Source organism: Oncorhynchus masou, chromosome 6 (assembly GCF_036934945.1).
Source record: "Oncorhynchus masou masou isolate Uvic2021 chromosome 6, UVic_Omas_1.1, whole genome shotgun sequence".
Classification (NCBI taxonomy): Eukaryota; Metazoa; Chordata; class Actinopteri; order Salmoniformes; family Salmonidae; genus Oncorhynchus; species Oncorhynchus masou.
Genome location: NC_088217.1, coordinates 53,801,625 through 53,825,786, shown reverse-complemented (window position 1 = coordinate 53,825,786; position 24,162 = coordinate 53,801,625). Strand labels below are relative to the sequence as shown.

Below are 24,162 nucleotides of genomic sequence, written 5' to 3'. Positions count from 1 at the left end.
AGCATTCTCACATAGGCATTCCTCTTCCTCTTGTGCAGATGGGTTAGGGCTGTGTGTGGTTGCGATTGCGTCGTCTGTGGACCTGTTGGGGCGGTAAGCAAATTGGAGTGGGTCTAGGGTGTCAGGTAGGGTGGAAGTGATATGGTCCTTGACTAGTCTCTCAAAGCACTACGGGGCGGTAGTCGTTTAGCTGAGTTACCTTAGCTTTCTTGGGTACAGGAACAATGGTGGCCCTCTTGAAGCATGTGGGAACAGAAGACTGGGATAAAGATTGATTGAATAGGTCCGTAAACACACCAGCCAGCTGGTCTGTGCATGTCTAAGGACGCGGCTGGGGATGCAGTCTGGGCCTGCAGCCTTGCGAGGGTTAACACGTTTAAATGTTTTACTCACATCGGCTTCAGTGAAGGAGAGTCTACAGTCGATGAGTCAGGTTTTGGTAGCGGGCCGTGTCAGTGGCACTGTATTCTCCTCAAAGCGAACAAAGAGGTTGTTTAGTCTGTCTGGGAGCAAGACATCCTGGTCCCGAACGGGGCTGTTTTTCTTTTTGCAATCTGTGATTGACTGTAGACCCTGCCACATACCTCTCGTGTCTGAGCCGTTGAATTGCGACTCTATTTTGTCTCTATACTGACTAGTTTGTTAGCTAGTTTGATTGCATTGTGGAGGGAATAGCTACACTGTTTGTATTTGGACATGTTTCCGGTCACCTTGCCCTGATTAAAAGCTGTGGTTCGCGCTTTCAGTTTCACGCGAATGCTGCCAGTCAATCCACGGTTTCTTGTGGGGAAGGTTTTAATAAACGCTGTGGGTACATCACCGCTGCACTTGCTCATAAACTCGCTCACCGAATCAGCGTATTCGTCAATGTTGTTGTTTGACGCAATGCGGAACATATCCCAGTCCACGTGATCGACGCATTCTTGAAGCGTGGAATCAGATTGGTCGGACCAGCGTTGAACAGACCTGAGCGTGGGAGCTTCCTGTTTTAGTTTCTGTCTATAGGCAGGAGCAACAAAATGGAGTCGTGGTCAACTTTTACGAAAGGAGGGCGGGGGAGGGCCTTATATGCGTCGCGGAAGTTAGAATAACAATGATCCAGGGTTTTACCAGCCCTGGTTGCACAATCGATATGCTGATAGAATTTAGGGAGTCTTGTTTTCGGATTAGCCTAGTTAAAATCCCCAGCTACAATGAATGCAGCCTCGGGATATGTGGTTTCCTGTGTCAATAGAGTCAAATGAAACTTGTTCAGGGCCATCAACGTGTCTGCTTGGGGGGGAATATATGCGGCTGTGATTATAATCAAAGAGAATTCTCTTTGTAGATAATGCGGTCGGCATTTGATGGTGAGGAATTCTAAGTCAGGTGAACAGAAGGACTTGAGTTCCTGTATTATGTTATGATCACACCACGTCTCGTTAATAATAAGGCATACCCCCCACCGCTGACTGTACCGACTCCGATAGCGTGTCTCGATTGAGCCATGTTTCCTTGAAGCAAAGAACGTTAGTCTCTTATGTCTCTCTGGAATGCTACCCTTGCTCGGATTTCATCCTCCTTGTTGTCAAGAGACTGGATATTGGTGAGTACTATGCTCGGGAGCGGTGTGCCATGTGCCCATCTCCGGAGCCTGACCAGAAGACCGCTTTGTCTGTCCCTTTTACGGCGTCGTTGTTTTGGTTTGCCGGCTGGGATCCGATCCATTGTCCTGGGTGGTAGGCAAAACAGAGGATCCACTTCAGGAAAGTCGTATTCCTGGTCGTAATGTTGGTGAGTTGACGTTGCTCTTATATCCAATAGTTCCTCCCGACTGTATGTAATAAAACCTAAGATTACCTGGGGTACCAATGTAAGAAATAACACGTAAAAAAATAAAATACTGCATAGTTTCTTAGGAATGAGAAGCGAGATGGCTATCTCTGTCAGCGCTGGAAGTCAATGCTTGCCTATGGGATATACAAATAGATAGGACCCAGATTGCAGTTCCTATGGCTTCCACTATATGTCAACAGTCTTTAGAAAGGGTTTCAGGCTTGTATTTTGAAAAATAATCAAGTTGTTGGAAAAACTCCAAGGTGTCTCTCATTAGAAATGTAGTCTTGTTGGTGCGTGAATGAGGTGTGCGCTCTTCGTTATTTATCTTCCCTATTGAACATACTATTCTGCGTCTCAAATATTATAATTTATTTAGATATTAGAGTACCTGAGGATTAATTATAAACATCACTTGACTTGTTTGCATGAACCTTACTGGTAACTTTGTGGATTCGCTTGTATGCATGTTGAAAGAGTGGATTACAGAGATCATTGCCGATCAACTAAACAGACTTTTTTTGGATATACAGAAGGACTTTATCGAACAAAACAACCATTCATTGTGTAGCTGGGACCCTTGGGATTGCAAACAGAGGAAGATCTTTAAAGGTAAGTGATTTATTTGTTCGTTATTTGTGATTTTGTGACTCCTGTGCTGGTTGAAAAAGTATTTTGGTGTGGGGCGCTGTCCTCATAATCGCATGGTATGCTTTCGCCGTACGCCTTTTTGAAATCTGCCAACGCAGTTGGATTAACAAGAAGTTAAGCTTTGCAATGATGTATGACACTTGTATTTTGAATGTTTAATATTACGATTTTTGTATTTTGAACATCGTACTCTGCAATTTCACTGGATGTTGTCGTAGGTGTCCCGCAAGCGGTTCATGCGCCCAAACAGGATAAGGCTGTAATGTAACAATGTGGAAAAAGTCAAGGGTTCTGAATACTTTCTTACTTTACTTTTAGACAGGTCTAAAGAAGCATGATATGAAGAAAATGCAGTCTATTTCAGAAGAACAGAATAGCATACTCTGAGTTGTCTTTATGTTAGGGCCTGAACTGGCTATGCCAAATGGCTTTGGGTACACTAGTTAATTTAGCAGACAAGATTTACAAGTTAAGACAGACACATCGGGGACGCAACTGCGTGTATCCTTATCCAATTCCGAGAGGCATATTGAAGATATTAGAAGAACTGTCCACATTTACTTTTCATCAGTGTAACAGGGTTGGTTATGTTTCCACTTGCCTCTGAAGAAATGTGTATTTAATGTTCAAGCATTCTTATTGGTTAGTTCAACTCTGATGACAATAAGGTGTGTTGTGATTGGCCCCACTTGCAGATAGGGGGAGATGGCGAACATCAGGTCTTCCCAGTATGAAAATGTGATGCAAAGGGTAGGTCACATTGTGAATACTGTTTTCTATTTTGTATATTTCTATTAAGTTTGCTGTACGTTACTGATTTATACATGTGTGGGTATATGGTACCTGCTAGGGATTGAGGGGCTTTCTGGGATGTGCTTTGGCATATGATTGCTGTAAATAAGTGTGTTAGCGAGCATACACCGATGTAATGGTCACATAAGCCACTGCTTACACAGTTGTCTTCATGCTACAGATTTTGCCATTGACAACCATCAATACCATTAAGCCCTGCACAACTAACGTGCTGTGCTGTTTCCCATTTAACAACAGGTATTTACACATGTTACATTTTGTTTTGTATTTTGTTCGCCCAGTATGAAAATGTGATGCAAGGGATTTTGCCATTGACAGCCATCAATACCGCTAAGCCCTGCACAACTAACGTGCTGTTTCCCCATTTAACAACAGAAATAAATGATGATCAACTGGGACCACTGGCCGAAGTGATTTATTTTGAGAAAACACAACTCAAGGAGAGTACATATACATCTGTTACATCAGCCAACAAGATGAGTAGGCCTAATGAACAGCGAAAGCACTAGTCTATGTCAATCTATTATCCCCCATAGTACAAAAGTTGACCTATTCTGTGCGAGAAATAAATATTCCAAACATTGTCTGGGACAGTTGTGGGATGCAATAGATCCCAAATTAATACAACCACCAGGATAAAATACAAATATTAATTATGCAATAAAGCACACATGGCAGTAAGCGCAAATGTTCCATTAGCGGGTAAACACCATTATCAATAGTGACGGCAAATGAGATTCTGCATGTAATGTTTTTATGACTATGGTGCATTTCTATGGTGAAAGATATCTTCCCCAAACTTGAAACTCACGTGCTGCTTATGTATGACAGTTAGGCTCTCCACCCCTTGTAAAGCGGGTTCATGTGCTTAATTTTAAGAAGTTATTTGGCCACTTTAGTTGTGATACAAACCTTATCAAAACATATAGGTCTATGGGCTAGGCTACATCAGGTGTGCAACTATGATTTGAGAAAGTAGCAAAAAAAAAGCATTGTTTCTTATGCTGGGCATCATTCACAAGTGATACAGTAGGCTAAAATTGTCACCCATCAGACTTTTCTTGATTTAATCTAGACTTATCTATACTAAATAATATGTTTGTGAAATTGGATTTAAAATCAACCATTTTCATGAATCTGTCTCGAAACAGGGGAAAAAAATACATGTCATTTATACACTTAAATAGCGAATGGAGGACGCTTTTCCCCGTGGTTCATTTTCATGCCAGTTATATAGGCTGTACTCCTGTTGTAAATATAAGCATTGTGCGAAAGTGTGAAAGTTGAGAAATAAAATAGTAGGCATAGCCTATAGAAAGCTGATTGGATTCTCTTTTTAGTAGAGGCCATCACTCTGTTTTCTCACGCACTTGCATAGCCTTTAGAAATGTTGTGCAACATGAGCTCACGGGCTCTCATGAAGTGTTCTTTTCGATTTTTGATTACATTTGTATTGAGTGATTAGAGAAACAATAGAGTACTGAGTACCAGGCAGTTAGCACGTTTAGTAGACTACTAACGACCATCAGCAGCATCAGATCTTGGAAAAGCTTAATTAGTGACTAAACGGACACATGGAATTTGACTGCCTTCATGACCGCAACAGCTCAAGTTGTGACAGCCTGAATTTAAATGTATTAAATTTAGATTTTTTTTGTCACTGGCCTACACACAATACCCCATAATATCAAAGTGGAATTATGTTTTCCAAAGTGTTTACAATTTAATTAAAACTGTCTTGAGTCAATAAATATTGCCCTTTGTTATGGCAAGCCTAAACATGTTCAGGAGTAAACATTTGCTTAACAAGTCACAATAAGTTTCATGGACACTGTGTGATAAAATAGTGTTTAACAGGATTGTTGAATGACTACCTAATCTATGTACCCAACACATGCAATTATCTGTAAGGTACTGAAGTTGAGCAGTATATTTAAAACAGATTCAACCACATGGACCAGGCAGGTTTTCGAAAGGATTACATTGAAAACCTATTGGTAAAAAACTAAAAAAGAAGACATTGATTATCCCTTTCAGCATGGTGAAGTTAAGTACACTTTGGAGGGTGTATCAATACATACAGTCACTACAAAAACGCAGGCATCCTTCCTAACTCAGTTGCTGGAGAGGAAGAAAAATGCTCCGGGATTTCACCATGTGGCCAAAGATGACTTTAAAACAGAGTATAAAACTGAAATATGCAACTTTTTGGGAGACCTGACCAAATTCACATAGAAAGTTAGTTATAGATTGTCATTTTCATTGAAAGCATGTCTAAGAAGTGGTAGATCTGTTCTATGTGCGCTATTTTCTATGCTTCCCATTCATAAGTTTTGTTTTTGTGTCTCACTTTCAGTTTTGGACACCAGCTTCAAACAGCTGAAAATACAATATTTTTGATTATAGAAAATATATTGAGATACTCTATACTATACTTGCTTGGTCACATAATATGAAATTAGGCTATTAGGCTAATTAACTATAAGGATTTTAGAGACCAGGAAATGGCAGAGCGATTTCTGCATAGTGCACCTTTTATGGCTGTGATATGAGAGAACTGAGAATGAATCAACAACATTGTAGTTACACAATACTAATCTAAAACAATTTAGTGAAAAGAAAGAATCACGCACAGAATTTAAATATTACAAAACATGCATCCTGTTTGCAACAATGGCTAAAGTAATACTGCTAAAAATGTGGCAAAGCAGTTCACTTTTTCCCCTGAATACAAAGTGCTATGTTTGCGGGAAATCCAACACAACACGTTACTGAGTACAACTCTCCATATTTTCAAGCATAATGGTGGACGCATCTGCTATGGGTATGCTTGCAATTGTTAAGGACTGGGCAGTTTTCAGGATAATAAATAAACAGAATGGAGCTAAGCACGGGCAAAATCCGAGAGGAAAACCTGGTTCAATCTGCTTTCCACCAGACACTGGGAGATGAATTCACCTTTCAGCAGGACAATAACCTAAAACACAATGCCAAATCTACACTGGAGATGTTTACCAAGAAAACAGCGAATGTTCCTGAGGGTCTGAGATACAGTTTTGACATACATCTATTTGAAAATCTATGGCAAGATCTGCAAGTGGTTGTCTAGCAATGCTGGTTGTCTACCAAATGATTGTCTACCAATTTGACAGAGCTTGAAATAAAATAAAATAAATTAAAATGGGCAAATATTGTACAATCCAAATGTGCAAAGCTCTTAGTTATCCAAAAATACTAAATGTAAGCTCTGCTTCTACAAAGTATTGCCTCAGGGGTGCGAAAACTTATGTAAATGAGGTACTTCTATACTTAAATGTCCCCCCCCCCTTTTGCTGCCTTAACAGCCTCCACTCCTCTGGGAAGGCTCTTCTCCAGATGTTGGAACATTGCTGCAGGGTCTTGCTTCCGGTTAGCCACAAGAGCATTCGTGACGTCGGGCACTGATGTTGGCCAATAAGGCCTGGTCAGCATTCCAATTCATTCCAAAGGTGTTCGATGGGGTTGAGGTCAGGGCTCTGTGCAGGCCAGTCAAGTTATTCCACACCGATCTCGACAAACCATTTCTGTATGGACCTTGCTTTGTGCACAGGGGCATTGTCATGCTGAAACAGGAAAGGGCCTTCCCCAAATTGTTGCCACAAATTTGGAAGCACAGATTCATCTAGAATCTCATTGTATGCTGTAGCGTTAAAATGTCCCTTCACTGAAACTAAGGGGCCTAGCTTGATCCATGACAAACAGCCCCAAACATTCCTCCTCCATCAAACATTACAGTTGACACTATGCATTAGGCAGGTAGTGTTCTCCTGGCATCAGCAAAACCCAGATTAGTCCGTCGGACTGCCAGATGGTGAAGCGTTATTGATTACTCCAGAGAACCCTTTTCCACTGCTCCAGAGTCCAATGGCGACGAGCTATATGCCCCTCAGCTGACACTCGGTATTGCGCATGGTGATCTTAGGCTTGTGTGCGGCTAGTCGGCAATGGAAACCTATTTCATGAAGCTCCCAACGAGCCATTATTGTGCTGATATTGCTTCCAGAGGCATTTTGGAACTCGGTAGTGAGTGTTGCAACCGAGGACATACAATTTTTACACGATATGCGCTTCAGCAATCAGCGGTCCTGTTCTGTGAGCTTGTGTGGCCTAACACTTTGTTGTTGCTCCTAGAAGTTTTCACATGAAAAGTGGGAAGTCTACTGAGGGTATGGTGCAACAGAGGATAAACAGCAGAGGTGCTAAGGATTTTTAGGGATGGGGAAACTATAGAGGAAATGGGAAAAGTTTACGGGACTCCACCCGGTGGGGCAGGTCCCAAGTTTAAAGCCATACCCTGTGCCCAAGCTGATAGCAAGGAAAAGGGGTCCGGTGGCGATCCATCTGTAGCCGATACCTGGATATGGTCTTCAGAAGAGTGGCCCGGGCTCTCTTCCAGGTACGGCGACAGCAGTGGATGAACATCTGGGCAGACTTCTGACTATGCTGACTTCTTGCTCAGGGAAGAGTGATATCTCAAGGAGCCCTCGAAGGTTGAGAGACCATTGGCTGAGCAGGGAAGGGTGTTAGGGGCGTATTCCACACACACGAGTTGCCTGGATGGCAGGTCAGTCTCGAGGAATGTGCCCTTTTCAGGACCGGAGAACAGGCAGATTCTGGGACAAACATCTGGTTATCTCCGGGGACCAGCTGGGTACACTGCACCTTATGGACCAGGCTCTTTATACCCCAGATGAGTGCAGCGGGCTATACAAATGTGCAAGTGCATCAGGCTTCACATTCGTGGACCCAGGGCGGTAGGAGAGCGTGAAATTGAACCGGGTGAATAACAGGGCCCAACGTGCCTGCCTAGAGTCGAGGCGCTTGGCGGAGTGGAGATATTCCAGATTCTTATGGTCAGTCCACACTAAGAAAGGGTGTTCTGCCCCCCCCCCCACTCTAACCAGTGCCTCCACTCCTCCAATACAATATTGACGGCAAGGAGTTCTCTATTTCCCACATCATAGTTCCTATTGGTAGGGGTAAGACGATGGGAGAGAAAAGCGCCGGGCGCGGCTATTCATCCTGGGCAGAACGCTGGGACAGGACGGCCCACACGCCGACATCCGAGGCATCGACCTCCACCACAAACTGACAGGACGGATCTGGATGGATTCAGATGGGGACTATAGTGAATCTCTGAATCGATGTTTTAGGTCAGAGAACTCCCGGTATGCTGCTGGAGACCACGTGAATGAACATTGGGAGAGGTGAGTGCTGAGAGGGGGGGAGAAAGGCTGCTGTAACCCTGGATGAAGTGGTGGTATAAGTTATCAAATCCCAGGAAACGTTGCAGCTTCATTCTGGATGTGGGTTGAGGCCAATCCACCACCGCTTTCACCTTGTCTGGATCCATCTGTATATGTTCGGCAGTGACATCGTATCCTAGGAAGGAGATGGTGGTGTGATGAAATTCACACTTCTCCGCTTCAACGAAAAATTGGTTCTCCAAGAGGAGCTGAAAGACCTGTCGGACTTGGAAGACCTGCTCTTGAGCTGAATGGGAAAAGACATGGATGTCGTCGACATAGACAAACACGAACCGGTTCAGCATATCCCAGAGCATATCGTTGACCAGGACTTGGAAGACAGCGGGAGCGTTGGTCAGTCCGAATGGCTTAACCAAGTACTCATAGTGCCCAATAGCCGTGTTAAAGGCTGTCTTCTACTCGTCTCCTTCCTGTATCTGAACCAACTTTGAGAAGATTGTCGCTCCCTGAAGCCGATGAGATGAGTGGTAGACGGTAACGTTTTTTAATGCCTCGGTAGTCAATCTATGGGCGCAGGGTATTGTCCTTCTCCACAAAGAAGAACCCTGCACCGGCAGGAAAGGCAGATGGACAAACAATCCCTGCAGCAAGAGAGTCCTCAATGTACTCCTCCATAGCCTTGGTTTCCGGACCCGGCAGAGAATAAAGCCACCCCAGAGTGGGTGTAGTGCCCGGGAGAAGATCAATGGTGCAGTTATAGGGTTGATGCAGAGGGAGGGACGTAGCTCGGGCCTTGTTGAAGACCTCCAAGAGGTTAAGGTACTATGCGGGAATGGCGGAGACGTCAAAGACTTCTCCCAAGCCTGCAGGAAAACGTCCTGGGGCAGGCTGCGCATATCAGAACGGGCTCCAACCCACGATAGAACCAGTAGCCCAGTTGAATAGAGGATTGTGCTTCTGAAGGCATGAATACCCCAAAACCACGGGGACATGGGGAGATTCTATAATTTCCTGGTAGTCGTAGGTTGATAGGAACCATATTGCTGGTGACTCTGCCAATAGAGTGCCCAAACAGCATTCTGACATCCATGGGAATGGAGAGGGATTGAGTGGAGATTCCCCAGCTCCGACACAAAGGTAGCGTAGATAAAGCTCTCGTCAGGCCCAGAGTCAACGAGCACCCAGAGTTAATTTGCCTGGTCACCCCACAAAAGGTTGGCATGGAGAGGGGTACCTACTGGTGAACCTGGTCTTTTTAATGCACAGGTGGAAATATAATATCCTGTATTCCCGCAATACAGACAGCTCCTGGTGCTCAATCTGCGTAATGTGCTCTGGGGGAGGTGAGTCAACCGCCCTCGTGGATTCCTGTGGGCACTCGGGTGACCTCGATTCTTTCAGTAAGGTGCACGTCGGGAACTTCCAGGATTCCTCGGGGGTGAGGTGGGAGCAGTGGACGAGTGAATGTGACCGGGAATCGACCTCTTCTCCCACTTACTTTCCTGTAGCCGCCCATTGATCCATACTATCAAGGGGATGAGGTAATCGAGGTCCATGTGAAGCTCCCGGACTGCAAGCTTGTCTGTAATCTCTTCCGGTAATCCATTAAGGTTCCAGGCTCTCTCAGCCGTCAACGTGCGAAAATCCACCGCGGAGTCTGCCACACTAAAGGAGTCTTGAAGTAGTTGGAGCAGCTTACGAGCAGGCTCTCTCCCAGACAATGGAAAATATAACACTTTTCGTACCTCCGCCATAAACTCCGCCAGACTGAGGGAAACGGTGGACTGTTGCTCCCACACCGCCGTAGCCCAGGCGAGTGCCCTCCTGGACATCAGCGTTATGAGTTATACTGTCTTCAAGCGGTCCGAGAGGAACAAAGGCTGCAGCTCGAAAATGAGGGAGCTGGATCAGGGTCAGGACAGGCAAAGAGGTCAGAACTAGGAAAAACAAAAACTAGAGCACAGGAAACACTGGAAAATGTTGGTAGGACTTGACAAGACGAATTGGAAACAGATAAATAAAAAATGCAGGTATAAATACACAGGGGATAATTAGGGGAAATGGGAGACAACTGGTGGGGGGTGGAGACAAACACAAAGACAGGTGGAACAGATCAGGGTGTGACAGAGGATTAGTGTTGTGCAGGTGTTGTTGCCTACCTTCACCACTTGGGGTCAGCCCGTCAGGAAGTCCAGGACCCAGACCAAGGGCCCTGACTTTAGTGATGAGCTTCGAAGCCACTATAGTGTTGAAGGCTGAGCTACAGTCGATGAACAGCGTTCTTGTATAGGAGTTTCCCTTGTCCAGGTGGGATAGGGCAGTGTGCAGTGCAATGGTGATTGAGTTGTCTGCGGATCTGTTTATTTTTTTTATCCTTTATGTAACTAGCCAAGTCAGTTATGAACAAGTTCTTATCTACACCGGCCGAACCCGGATGACGCTGGGCCAATTGTGCTCCACCCTATTGGACTCCCAATCCGGCTGTTTGTGATACAGCCTGTAATCAAACCAGGGTGTCTGTAGTGACGCCTCTAGCACTGAGATGCAGTGCCTTAGACCTCTGCGCCACTCGGGCGGTATGCAAATTGTAGTGGCTCTAGGTTGTTGGGCAAGATGGAGGTAATATGGTCCTTAACATCTCAAAGCACTTCATGACATAAATGAGTGCTACAGGGTGATAGTTATTTAGATCAGTTACTGTCCCTTACTTTCTTGAGTACAGTAACAATGGTGGACATCTTGAAGGAAGTGGGGACAACAAACTGGGATATGGAGAGATTGAATATGTCCGTAAACACTCCAGGCAGCTGGTCTGCACATGGTCTGAGGGCGTGTCTTCAGATGACGTCTAGGCCGGCAGCCTTACAAGGGTTAACATGCTTAAATGACTAGAGTATGTTCTATAGTTGCCATGGTGCCCTAGTAGCAGCCTCAGCAGAGAGCTCCTATAAATGTGTAAATATTTAGTAATCTGTTCGGTGTTTTTAATCAGCTCTTTTGTTTTTGATAACATTGAGTTTAATTGCATATACTGTATCTGGTGTATTTGAGCCATGGATTTGCAGATTGACTAACAGGTTAACACTTTTAGGCTTGGTTAGCTAGCTAGCTAAATGGCTAATGTTTTTGTTTGCAAAAACATCTGGACACAGTACCAGCTATTCTGAGAACATCATTTGAGGAGTTACCTGAAACGGGAGAGGAATGGCAGATGGAGGAATAGAGCAGTGCTGAGACAGAGGGCTCGTAGCGAGGACAACTGGGTACTATTCTAAATTTTGTGTTGAAGAGCTTTCTGGCACTCAGAGCTGCTGAGGCATCACCCAAGTGGGTGCTACACAGAGTGGAAGAGGAGAAGTGGTTATACAATTGAGTCTGGTTCCCAGACTTGCCCTCTACAAGATCATCAGCAGACTCCTTCACAAACATTTACCATCCTCTGACCAGCTCTCTGCTCAAGCCATGACTGAGCCTCTCCATCTTCGGAGGATGCAGCTTTCATATTGCTTGTTTTGTTTTTTGCTCTTGAAGCGCTTTGAGATTCTATGAAAAGCGCAATAGCAATTTAATTATTATAATTATAATCAGCAAACATTGTCTCTGGCAGTCCGACTGACGAATTTGGGTTTGACGGATGCCAGGAGAATGCTACCTGCCCCAATGCATAGTGCCAACTGTAAAGTTTGATGGAGGAGGAATAATGGTCTGGGGCTGTTTTTTCACCGTTCTGGCTCGGCCCCTTAGTTCCAGTGAAGGGACATCTTAACGCAACAGCATAGAATGATTCTGTGCATCCAACTTTGTGGCAACAGTTTGGGGAAGCCCTTTCCTGTTTCAGCATGACAATGCCCAGTGCGCAAAGCAAGGTCCATACAGAAACGGTTTGTCGAGTTCGGTGTAAAAGAAATTGACTGGCCCACACAGAGCCCTGACCTCAACCCCATCGTACACCTTTGGGATGAATTAGAATGCCAACTGTGAGCCAGAACTAATAGCGCAACATCAGTGACTGAATGGAAGCAATTCCCCACAACAGTGTTCCAACATCTAGCGGAAAGCCTTCCCAAAAGAGTTGAGGCTGTTACAACAGCAAAGGAGGGACCAACTCCATATTAATGCCTGTGACTTTGGAATGAGATGTTTGACGAGCAGGTGTCCACATACTTTTGGCTATATAGTGTGTATATATAGTTTTATAAAGTGCTGAACAATGTCAAATTCGACATTTTTCCTCATACATGTATCAATTTTACATCAATTTCTATTGGCAGGTAAAACCAAATCATACATGAATGTGGCTGTAAATACTACATAATCATTCTCCATCAGCCAGTAATTGGACAAAGTGGAAAGATACATTATAATTCCAATTGGTAGCACAGAGTGTATTGTACAAGACACTGACAAAATACCTGGGTTGTATATAACAATATATTCCACTCATTATCTGAATTTCGTTGATACACTCACTGTAAGCTGATGAATTTCAAGCAGAGACACAAGCTATACTGTACCAGTTGACAAGTCACATAGAAATGCACAATGTTGCGTGGGGCAGAAATGCCATATAATGCCACAGTACGTTTTCACAGTAGCCAACTACTTTACAATACCCCTATTTGGTTTGGACACACCTACTCATTCCAGGGTTTTTCCTTATTTTTCCTATTTTCTACGTTGTAGAATAATTGTGAAGACATCAAAACTATGAAATAACACATGGAATCATGTAGTACCCAAAACAGTGTTAAAACAAATCAAAATATATTTTATATTTGAGATTCTTCAAAGTAACCACCCTTTGCCTTGATGACAGCTTTGTACACTCTTGGCATTCTCTCAACCAGCTTCGTGAAGTAGTTACCTGGAATGCATTTCAATTAACAGGTGTGCATTGTTAAAAGTTCATTTGTGGCATTTCTTTCCTTCTTAATTAATGTATTTCTGCCAATGTGTTGTGTTGTGGCAAGGTAGGGATGATACACAGAAGACGGACCTATTTGGTAAAAGACCAAGTCCATATTATGGCAGGAAATTCTCAAATAAGCAAAGAAAATTGACAGTCTATGGTTACTTTCAGACATGATAGTCAGTCAATCTGGAAAACCTAAAGTACTTTGAAAGTTTCTTCAAGTGCAGTCATAAAAAGCTATAGTGAAACTGTCTCATGAGGACCGCCACAGGAAAGGAAGATCCAGAGTTACATCTGCTGCAGAGGATAATTTCATTAGAGTTAACTGCACCTCAGATTGCAGCCCAAATAAATGCTTCACACAGTTCAAGTAAAAGACACATCTCAACATGATCTATTCAGTGGAGACTGCGTGAATCAGGGCTTCATGGTTGAATTGCTGCAAAGAAACCACTACTAACGGACGCCAATAATAATAAGAGACTTACTTGAGCCAAGAAACACGACCAATGGACATTAGACCGGTGGAATTCTCTCATTTGGTCTGATGACTCCAAATTTGAGATTTTTGGTCCCAACCGCCGTGTATTTGTGAGACGAAGAGTAGTGAACGGATGATCTACGCATGTGTGGTTCCCACCATGAAGCATGGAGGAGGAGGTGTTATGGTGTGGGTGTGCTTTGCTGGTGATTTATTTAGAATTCAAGGAACACTTAACCAGCATGGCTACCACAGCATTCTGCAGCAATATGCCATCCCATCTGGTTTGCGCTTAGTCCCACTATCATTTGTTTTTCAACAGGACAATGACCCAACACTCCTCCAGGCTGTGTAAGGGTTATTTGACCAAAGATGATGATGGCATGCTGCATCAGATGACCTGGCCTCCACAATCACCCGACCTGAACCCAATTGAGATGGTTTGGGAAGAGTTAGAACGCAGAGTGAAGGAAAAGAAGCCAACAAGTGCTCATCATATGTGGGAACTCCTTCAAGACTGTTGGAAAAGCATTCCAGGTGAAGCTGGTTGAGAGAATGCCAAGAGTGTGCAAAACTGTCATCAAGGCAAATGGTGACTGCTATTTGTTTAACACTTTTTTTGGTTACTACATGTGTTATTTCATAGTTTTGATGTCTTCACTCTTATTCTACAATGCTGAAAATAGTAAAAACAAAAAATGTAAAAAAAGAACCCTTGAATGAGTAGGTGTCAACTTTTGACTGGTACTGTAAAAGGAAAATTAATCTCTAAGACTGACATATTACTCAAGATGCTCACAACCTGCTTTTGGATACAAATACAGCGGGGAGAACAAGTATTTGATACACTGCAGGTTTTCCTACTTACAAAGCGTAGAGGTCTGACATTTTTATCATAGGTACACTTCAACTGAGAGACAGAATCTAAAACAAAAATCCAGAAAACCACATTGTATGATTTTTAAGTAATTCATTAGCATTTTATTGCATGATAAGTATTTGATCACCTACCAACCAGTAAGAATTCCTGCTCTCACAGACCTGTTTAGTTTTTCTTTAAGAAGCCCTCCTGTTCTCCACTCATTACCTGTATTAACTGCACCTCTTTGAACTCGTTACCTGTATAAAAGACACCTGTCCACACTCAAACAGACTCCAACCTCTCCACAATGGCCAAGACCAGACAGCTGTGTAAGGACATCAGGGGAAAAATTGTATACCTGCACAAGGCTGGGATGGGCTACAGGACAATAGGCAAGCAGCTTGGTAAGAAGGCAACAACTGTTGGCGCAATTATTAAAAAATGGAACACGTTCAAGATGACGATCAAGCACGCTCGGTAGGGGCTCCATGCAAGATCTCACCTCGTGGGGCATCAATGATCATGAGGAAGGTGAGGGATCAGCCCAGAACTACACGGCAGGACCTGGTCAATGACCTGAAGAGTGCTGGAACCACAGTCTCAAAGAAAACCATTAGTAACACACTACGCCGTCATGGAATAAAATCCTGCAGCGCACGCAAGGTCATCCTGCTCAAGCCAGCGCATGTCCAGGCCCATCTGAAGTTTGCCAATGACCATCTGGATGATCCAGAGGAGGATTGGGAGAAGGTCATGTGGTCCGATGAGACAAAAATAGAGCTTTTTGGATTAAACTCCACTCGCCGTGTTTGGAGGAAGAAGGATGAGTACAACCCCAAGAATACCATCCCAACCGTGAAGCATGGTGGTGGAAACATCATTCTTTGGGGATGTTTTTCTGCAAAGGGACAGGACGACTGCACCGTGTTGAGGGCAGGATGGATGGGGCAATGTATCGCGAGATCTTGGCCAACAACCTCCTTCCCTCAGTAAGAGCATTGAAGATGGGTCGTGGCTGAGTCTTCCAGCATGACAACGACCCGAAACACACAGCCAGGGCAACTAAGGAGTGGTTCTGTAAGAAGCATCTCAAGTTCCTGGAGTGGCCTAGCCAGTCTCTAGACCTGAACCCAATAGAAAATCTTTGGAGGGAGCTGAAAGTCTGAAAGTCTGAAAGCCCAGCGACAGCCCCGAAACCTGAAGGATCTGGAGAAGGTCTGTATGGAAGAGTGGGCCAAAATCCCTGCTGCAGTGTGTGCAAACCTGGTCAAGAACTACAGGAAACGTATGATCTCTGTAATTGCAAACAAAGGTTTCTGTACCAAAAATTAAGTTCTGCTTTTCTGATGTATCAAATACTTATGTCATGCAATAAAATGCAAATTAATTACTTAAAAAGCATACAATGTGATTTTCTGGATTTTTGTTTTAGATTCCGTCTCTCACAGTTGAAATGTACCTATGATAACAATTACAGACCTCTACATGCTTTGTAAGTAGGAAAACCTGCAAAATCGGCAGTGTATAAAATACTTGTTCTCCCCACTGTATATACAGTGCCTTGCGAAAGTATTCGGCCCCCTTGAACTTTGCGACCTTTTGCCACATTTCAAGCTTCAAACAAAGATATAAAACTGTATTTTTTGTGAAGAATCAACAACAAGTGGGACATAATCATGAAGTATAACGACATTTATTGGATATTTCAAACTTTAACAAATCAAAAACTGAAAAATTGGGCATGCAAAATTATTCAGCCCCTTTACTTTCAGTGCAGCAAACTCTCTCCAGAAGTTCAGTGAGGATCTCTGAATGATCCAATGTTGACCTAAATGACTAATGATGATAAATACAATCCACCTGTGTGTAATCAAGTCTCCGTATAAATGCACCTGCACTGTGATAGTCTCAGAGGTCCGTTAAAAGCGCAGAGAGCATCATGAAGAACAAGGAACACACCAGGCAGGTCCGAGATACTGTTGTGAAGAAGTTTAAAGCTGGATTTGGATACAAAAAGATTTCCCAAGCTTTAAACATCCCAAGGAGCACTGTGCAAGCGATAATATTGAAATGGAAGGAGTATCCGACCACTGCAAATCTACCAAGACCTGGCCGTCCCTCTAAACCTTCAGCTCATACAAGGAGAAGACTGATCAGAGATGCAGCCAAGAGGCCCATGATCACTCTGGATGAACTGCAGAGATCTACAGCTGAGGTGGGAGACTCTGTCCATAGGACAACAATCCTTCGTATATTGCACAAATCTGGCCTTTATGGAAGAGTGGCAAGAAGAAAGCCATTTCTTAAAGATATCCATAAAAAGTGTTGTTTAAAGTTTGCCACAAGCCACCTGGGAGACACACCAAACATGTGGAAGAAGGTGCTCTGGTCAGATGAAACCAAAATTGAACTTTTTGGCAACAATGCAAAACGTTATGTTTGGCGTAAAAGCAACACAGCTCATCAACCTGAACACACCATCCCCACTGTCAAACATGGTGGTGGCAGCATCATGGTTTGGGCCTGCTTTTCTTCAGCAGGGACAGGGAAGATGGTTAAAATTGATGGGAAGATGGATGGAGCCAAATACAGGACCATTCTGGAAGAAAACCTGATGGAGTCTGCAAAAGACCTGAGACTGGGACGGAGATTTGTCTTCCAACAAGACAATGATCCAAAACATAAAGCAAAATCTACAATGGAATGGTTCAAAAATAAACATATCCAGGTGTTAGAATGGCCAAGTCAAAGTCCAGACCTGAATCCAATCGAGAATCTGTGGAAAGAACTGAAAACTGCTGTTCACAAATGCTCTCCATCCAACCTCACTGAGCTCAAGCTGTTTTGCAAGAATGAATGGGAAAGAATTTCAGTCTCTCGATGTGCAAAAGATGTGCAAAACTGATAGAGACATACCCCAATCGACTTACAGCTGTAATCGCAGCAAAAGGTGGCGCTACAAAGTATTAACTTAAGGGGGCTGAATAATTTTGCACGCCCAATTTTTCAGTTTTTGATTTGTTAAAAAAGTTTGAAATATCCAATAAATGTCGTTCCACTTCATGATTGTGTCCCACTTGTTGTTGATTCTTCACAAAAAAATACAGTTTTATATCTTTATGTTTGAAGCCTGAAATGTGGCAAAAGGTCAAGGGGGCCGAATACTTTCGCAATGCACTGTATTTTTTATAAATTGCATGTCAAATACTGTATGGAATTTTCTTAGACTATCCATTTTGTCATTTTATCATTATTTGATATATTGCTGTCAAAACTAAATGTTGTCATGGTATTTCACTGAAAACTTGATTTTAAATGAATTGCACTGGGGAGAAATATGTGTGAAACCCCAAAGAATGCACAAAGGTTCTGAACATAGGGGTAATTTACAAGTGTCATCTGTCCTAACAAGTGCCTATTTTATTCCTGTTCCTTAAAGCCCAATAAGCATAGGTTGATTTAAAATACAGTCCCAGGCAAAAGTTACGGTCTGAGTGTGCAATATTAACCAGGAAGAAGCCATTACACCTCAGTGTTGAAGATCATTCAAACTACTCATGTTTTATGCATTTTGTAAGTGACATATCTTTGTTTGTTTTCAGCATGAAAGAGTGTCCAGGTAAGCTGCTTTCATCTCAGCTCACTTTATCAAAGATTTTCACTACCAGGCGTTCATGCATATCCTAACAGCAATTGGTCAACTTTATTACTCAGGCCTCCTTTGCAACTGACCTTTTTATTACAATTCGGCTCAAAAGGTCGCAGTTGTAAATGAGAACTTGTTCTCAACTAGCCTACCTGGTTAAATAGAGGTGAAATATAAAGTATATTGATGATCAAGCTCTGGCACAGTCAAGTGGTTTCAGTCATTTGTTATCTTTACCTCAGACTGGACTCGTCTGGTGCTTACGACCGAGAAGCGTATGACGCTCGCAGGGAAAACAGAATGGCAGCTCGGAAAAAGGCTGAGGAAGAGGCAGGATGCACTGACTATAAGAAGGTAACCTGTAATGTAAAATTCTCTAACAGTTTCTAAAAGCTAGCAAACTGGCGTAGGTAGCTAATGATCTGTTGTGACATCTGTTATGTCATGATAATGAAAGTATTATGTAGCCTTTATGACAGAGGGTTCAAGTAAAGTGTAGTAGTAAAATACTGTGGCATGTTATGATACTCTGTGTCTTTTGTTGCACCTTTTATATTGCAGATGTACGAGGAGGCCATGTCTACAAATGAGAGACTCAAGTCCCGGCTGCAGGGCAGCAAACAGGAGCTGGTGTTGGTGCAGACTCAGCTGGAGAAAGTCACACAGGTGATTATCCCTAACTGGTATTCATCCGCCACACAAAGTAGTTCAAACCATTCCAAAATCAAACAACATGGATGAAAATGACCAGATTGCAGAAGAGTCCAATGAATACGTACACTACATGGTATGTGGACATCTGCTCGTTCGACATCTCATTCCGAAATCATGGGCATTAATATGGAGTTGGTCCCCCTTTGCTGCTATAACAGCCTCCACTCTTCTGGGAAAGCTTTCCACTAGACGTTGGAACATTGCTGCAGCGTCTTGCTTCCATTCAGCAACGAGCATTAGTGACGTCTGGCACTAATGTTGGGTGATTCGGCCTGGCTCGCAGTCAGCATTCCAATTCGACAGGGTTGAGGTCAGGGCTCTGTGCGGGCCAGTCAATTTCTTCCACACCGATCTCGACAAACTATTTCTATTATCATGATGAAACAGGAAAGCGCCTTCCCCAAACTGTTGCCACAAAGTTGGAAGCGCAGAATTGTCTAGAATGTCATTGTATGCTGTTGCGTTAAGATTTACCTTCACTGGAACAAAGGCGCCTACTGTAGCACGAACCATGAAAAACAGCCCCAGAACATTATTCTTCTTCCATTAAACTTTACATTTGGCACTATGCATTGGGGCAGGTAGAGTTCTCCTGGCATCCGCCAAACCCAGATTCGTCCGCCATACTGCCAGATGGTGAAGCGTGATTCATCACTCCAGAGAACCCGTTTCTGCTAATGGCGGCGAGGTTTACACCACTTCAGCCAACGCTTTGCATTGCACATGTTGATCATAGGCTTATATGCGGCGGCTCGGCCATGGAAACTAATTTCATGAAGCTCCCGACAAACAGTTTTTGTGCTGATGTTTGGCACTCGGTGGTGAGTGTTGCAAATGAGGACAGACGAATGTTACGAGTTACACGCTTCAGCACTCGGCAATCCCGTTCTGTGAGCTTGTGTGACCTACCTCTTCAAGGCTGAGCCGTTGTTGCTCCTAGACGTTTCCACACAAACAGTACTTACAGTTGACCGGAGCAACTCCAGCAGGGCAGAAATTTGACCAACTGACTTGTTGGAAAAGTGGCATCCTATGACGGTGCCACGTTGAAAGTCACGGAGGTCTTCAGTAGGGGCCATTCTACTGTCAATGTTTGTCTTTCGAGACTGCATGACTGTGTGCTCGATTTTATATCTGTCAGCAACAGGTGTGACTGAAATAGCTTAATCCACTAATTTGAAGGGGTGCCCACATACTTGTAGTGTATATGGACGGTTGTGCCATATCATGACTTATCATTGTGATTCCCAACTTACAGTTCTTGTCAAATACAATGTGGAGTAACTCTTCCAAATCCTATTACATGGACCACTACACATTAAAATCAGGAAAGAATCAGGAGTGAGAACCATGACAGATTATGCAAGTAAAAGGCATTGGATTATTCCCAGAGAAATGCTTGGGAATTGGTATTTTTGAAGTACAGTACCATGTTTGTTTTCAAAGCTAAATATTGAAGAGTTTTGTTCTAAAAACGCTATGTCCACAAATCTTTCACAATTGTGGGGTTTTTTCAAAATAAATGATTGCTTATGACTTACCTTAATATGTGGGTAAAATATTACTGTTCTCAGATTTTTTTTTATTCATAGATTTTAATTGTGTATTAAAATGGCTTTTGTTGCAAAACTATAATTATCCATTGTTTAGCTGGATGTAGATTTCAAGCAAATACATTTCTGTCATGAACAAACACAAATCACTTTAATAAGTACTTTAACCCTATTCTCAACCGGTTGGTTGAGCATGTTTTTTGACAATGGATTTAGAAGTAGATATGAACAAAAATCTTCATTTGAACTTGGATGTTCGTCTCCCCAGCCCTCCAGCACCAATTAACATAATTTGTAACCTTTTGGGTTGCTGCAGTTCAGTGTTGTGGCACTCTAACTTTGGCCAATAAGAGGACTGTAAGAAAACTCAGTCACCAAAGACATGGGATAAAAGGTAGGAATTCAGTTGTTGAGGGATGAATATTGCACCATTCCTGTTAGGAATAAGAATATGGTAAATAGTAATACAAAAAAATGCTATAATAGAAAACTACTCTTTGTCATGTATGTGGGAACCATGATGGAAACAGTACAGTAGCTAATTTGAAATTCAAGAAAAACACTTTGGGTGATATTGCACTACACACCACCTGAAAACGCATGAATTTAAACGTAATTAACCTCTGTACATTTTTGGTCACACAAAATTACCATAATGTGTCCAAATTTGACATCAGCCCTCATTTAACAATGCCTACCTACCTATGAAAGCAGAACTAAAGTCATTTCTGTTAGGCAAATTGCCCTTCTAATGTGCCATTGCAAATACGATCATCTCTAGGCTTCTCAACCACTAGCTCTAATTGAGCTCTAATTTCCAAATGAAACAAAGTTGACGACCCCCCCCCCCCCCCCACCTCCACCGTGAGAGTCGTCTATCCCTAGAGTGGTCATATTAGTTTTCTAGGCCAAACCATTCGGACACTACAGACATTTCATTTTTTTGTGAGAAGACCGATTTTCAAGTTCTCATAATCTAACAAACACCACTGTAGCTCGGCCACCTTCCACTTCAGATTCGGAAGGCCGCCATAGGCGGCTGCGGTGGAAGATGGCCAAGCTACAGCGGTGTTTGATATCTCTAGCTTAAATTGACAGATTTTGATGGGGGTTTTCGTATGTTACTTAGATTGACTCACAGGTGAGTCAATAGACTCCATCTGAAAATGGATATATAGCGTTTTGGAATTAAACTCTTCATATGAGAAATGTTTGCTGTTTCAGGGATTGTTCTCATTTTCACTATTTTAACCATGGACTTTTGTATTGCAGAGAAAGATCACAATGACTGAGAGGTCCAATGAGAGGTCCATGCTTGAGAAAGAAAAACGGGTGAGATCCTCATTTCACAAGATGTTTGCCTATGCACTTTCTGTTTACTTCTCTCTTGTTCTGGTACAACATGTCTATTTGATTATATTTTGTTTTAGCCCTGTCATGTTTAGTCTCATTGTGGCTTGTGTCATCTCTTCTCTGTAGGAAACACATGTCCTTCAGAAGAAGATATCAGACATGGAAGATGAAGTGAAGGTATCTGTCCAGAATTGATACATTTCCTCTAGATATGGACCAGCTGTAAAATCCAAATTGGTTATATATTGTACAAATTCATGAAAACAAAAATTTGCTTTTTGGTCTTAATTGAAGGTAAGGGTTAGGATTGAGAGAGTTAGGTTTATAATCAGATTTCATAACTTTGTGGCTGTGCCAGCTAGTGACTACCCTACAGAGCTGCCTCCAGTACGAGTCATCCCAAGATGGCGCAAGATGGGGCCGACAGATGGTCGCCTCACTTCTAGTCCTTAGGAAACCATGCAGTATTTTTTATTTTTTAAATGTATTATTTCTTACGTTGTTAGAGCAGAAAATCTTAAGTGTTATTACATACAGCCAGGAAGAACGATTGTATATCAAAGCGACGTCAACTTACCAACATTATGACCAGGAATACAACTTTCCCAAAGTGGATCCTTTGTTCGCACCAACACACAGGACATTGGATCTGATTCCAGAGGCCGACCCAAAACAACGACGCTGCAGAAGATGTAGACGGAGCTGCCTCCTGGTCAGACTTTGAAGGCGTGCACACCACTCACCGCTTACGAGTATATTTCTTGCCAATGTCCAGTCTCTAGATAACAAGATAGATGAGATTAGGGCAAGGGTTGCTTTCCAGAGAGACATCTGGGATTGTAACATTCTCTGTTTCACGTAAACATTGCTCTCTCTGAATATGTTGTCGGAGTCGGTACAGCCACCGGGATTCTTTATGCGTTGCGTCGATGGAATCTTTCTGGGAAAAAGGGCGGGGGTGTATGCTTCATAATTAATGACTCATGGTGTAATTGTAACAACATACAGGAACTCAAGTCCTTTTTTTTCACCTGACCTAGAATTCCTTCATCAAATGCCGACCATATTATCTCCCAAGAGAATTCTTGTTGGTTATTGTCACAGCTGTGTATATCCCCCCAACAAGCTGATACCACAACCGCCCTCAAGGAACTTCACTGGACTGGAAACCATATGTCCTGAGGTTGCATTTCCAATCAACATATTCATTGTAACAGGGTAGCCTAGTGGTTAGAGCGTTGGGCTAGTAACCGGAAGGTTGCAAGTTCAAATCCCTGAGCTGACAGGGTACAATTCTGTCATTCTGCCCCTGAACAGGCAGTTAACCCACTGTTCCTAGGCTGTCATTGAAAATAAGAATTTGTTCTTAACTGACTTGCCTAGTAAAATAAAGGTAAAATATTTTTTTTATTTTTTTTTAACTCGTGCGGGCAATACACTGGATCAGTGCTATTCTAAATTCTGCAATGCATACAAGGCCCTCCCCCACCCTTCTGCAAATATGACCATGACTCCATTTTGCTCCTACCATCCTATAGGCAGAAACACAAACAGGATGTACCCGTGACTATGCAATGCTGTTCTGACCAATCGAAATCCACGCCTCAAGATTGTTTTGATCACACAGACTGGGAATTGTTCCGGGCAGCCTCAGAGAATAACGTTGATTTATACGCTGATTCGGTGAGTGAGTTTATAAGGAAGTGCATTAGATAATGTTGTACCCATTGTGACTATTAAAACCTACCCTAACCAGAAACTGTGGATAGATGGCGGCATTCGCGCAAAACTGAAAACGCGAACTACCGAACTTTAACCATGGAAAGATGACTGGGAATATGGCAGAATATAAACCTTGTAGTTATGCCATCCAAGGCAATAAAACAAACAAAATATTGGTATAGGGACAAAGTGGAGTCGCAATTCAAAGGCTCAGGCACGAGACATATGTGGCAGGGTCTACAGTCAATTATGGACTACAAAAGGAGAACCAGCCACGTCACGGACACTAACTGACGTCTTGCTTCCTGACAAAGTAAACACCTTCTTTGCTCGATTTGAGGATAATACAGTGTCACCGACGCAGCCCGCTATCAATGACTGTGGCTCCCCCATT

At 43.0% G+C, this 24,162-nt stretch overlaps 1 protein-coding gene across 2 annotated transcripts in view; it reads left to right on the top strand.

Moving 5' to 3' along the window:
* The window catches only part of LOC135542290 (protein phosphatase 1 regulatory subunit 12B-like), a 47,586-nt gene that overhangs the window by 13,975 nt on the left and 9,449 nt on the right, over positions 1–24,162 (top strand). Inside the window, exons 1-6 of one of the 2 annotated variants that reach the window (XM_064969152.1) lie at positions 3,167–3,216; positions 18,383–18,399; positions 18,669–18,780; positions 18,988–19,092; positions 21,966–22,025; positions 22,173–22,223. In XM_064969152.1, the coding sequence (XP_064825224.1) occupies positions 3,172–3,216; positions 18,383–18,399; positions 18,669–18,780; positions 18,988–19,092; positions 21,966–22,025; positions 22,173–22,223 (390 nt within the window). In that variant the 5' untranslated portion in view covers positions 3,167–3,171. Of the gene's footprint in view, positions 1–3,166; positions 3,217–18,382; positions 18,400–18,668; positions 18,781–18,987; positions 19,093–21,965; positions 22,026–22,172; positions 22,224–24,162 lie in introns of those variants that run through there. The other variant, XM_064969151.1, reaches the window with a different exon arrangement.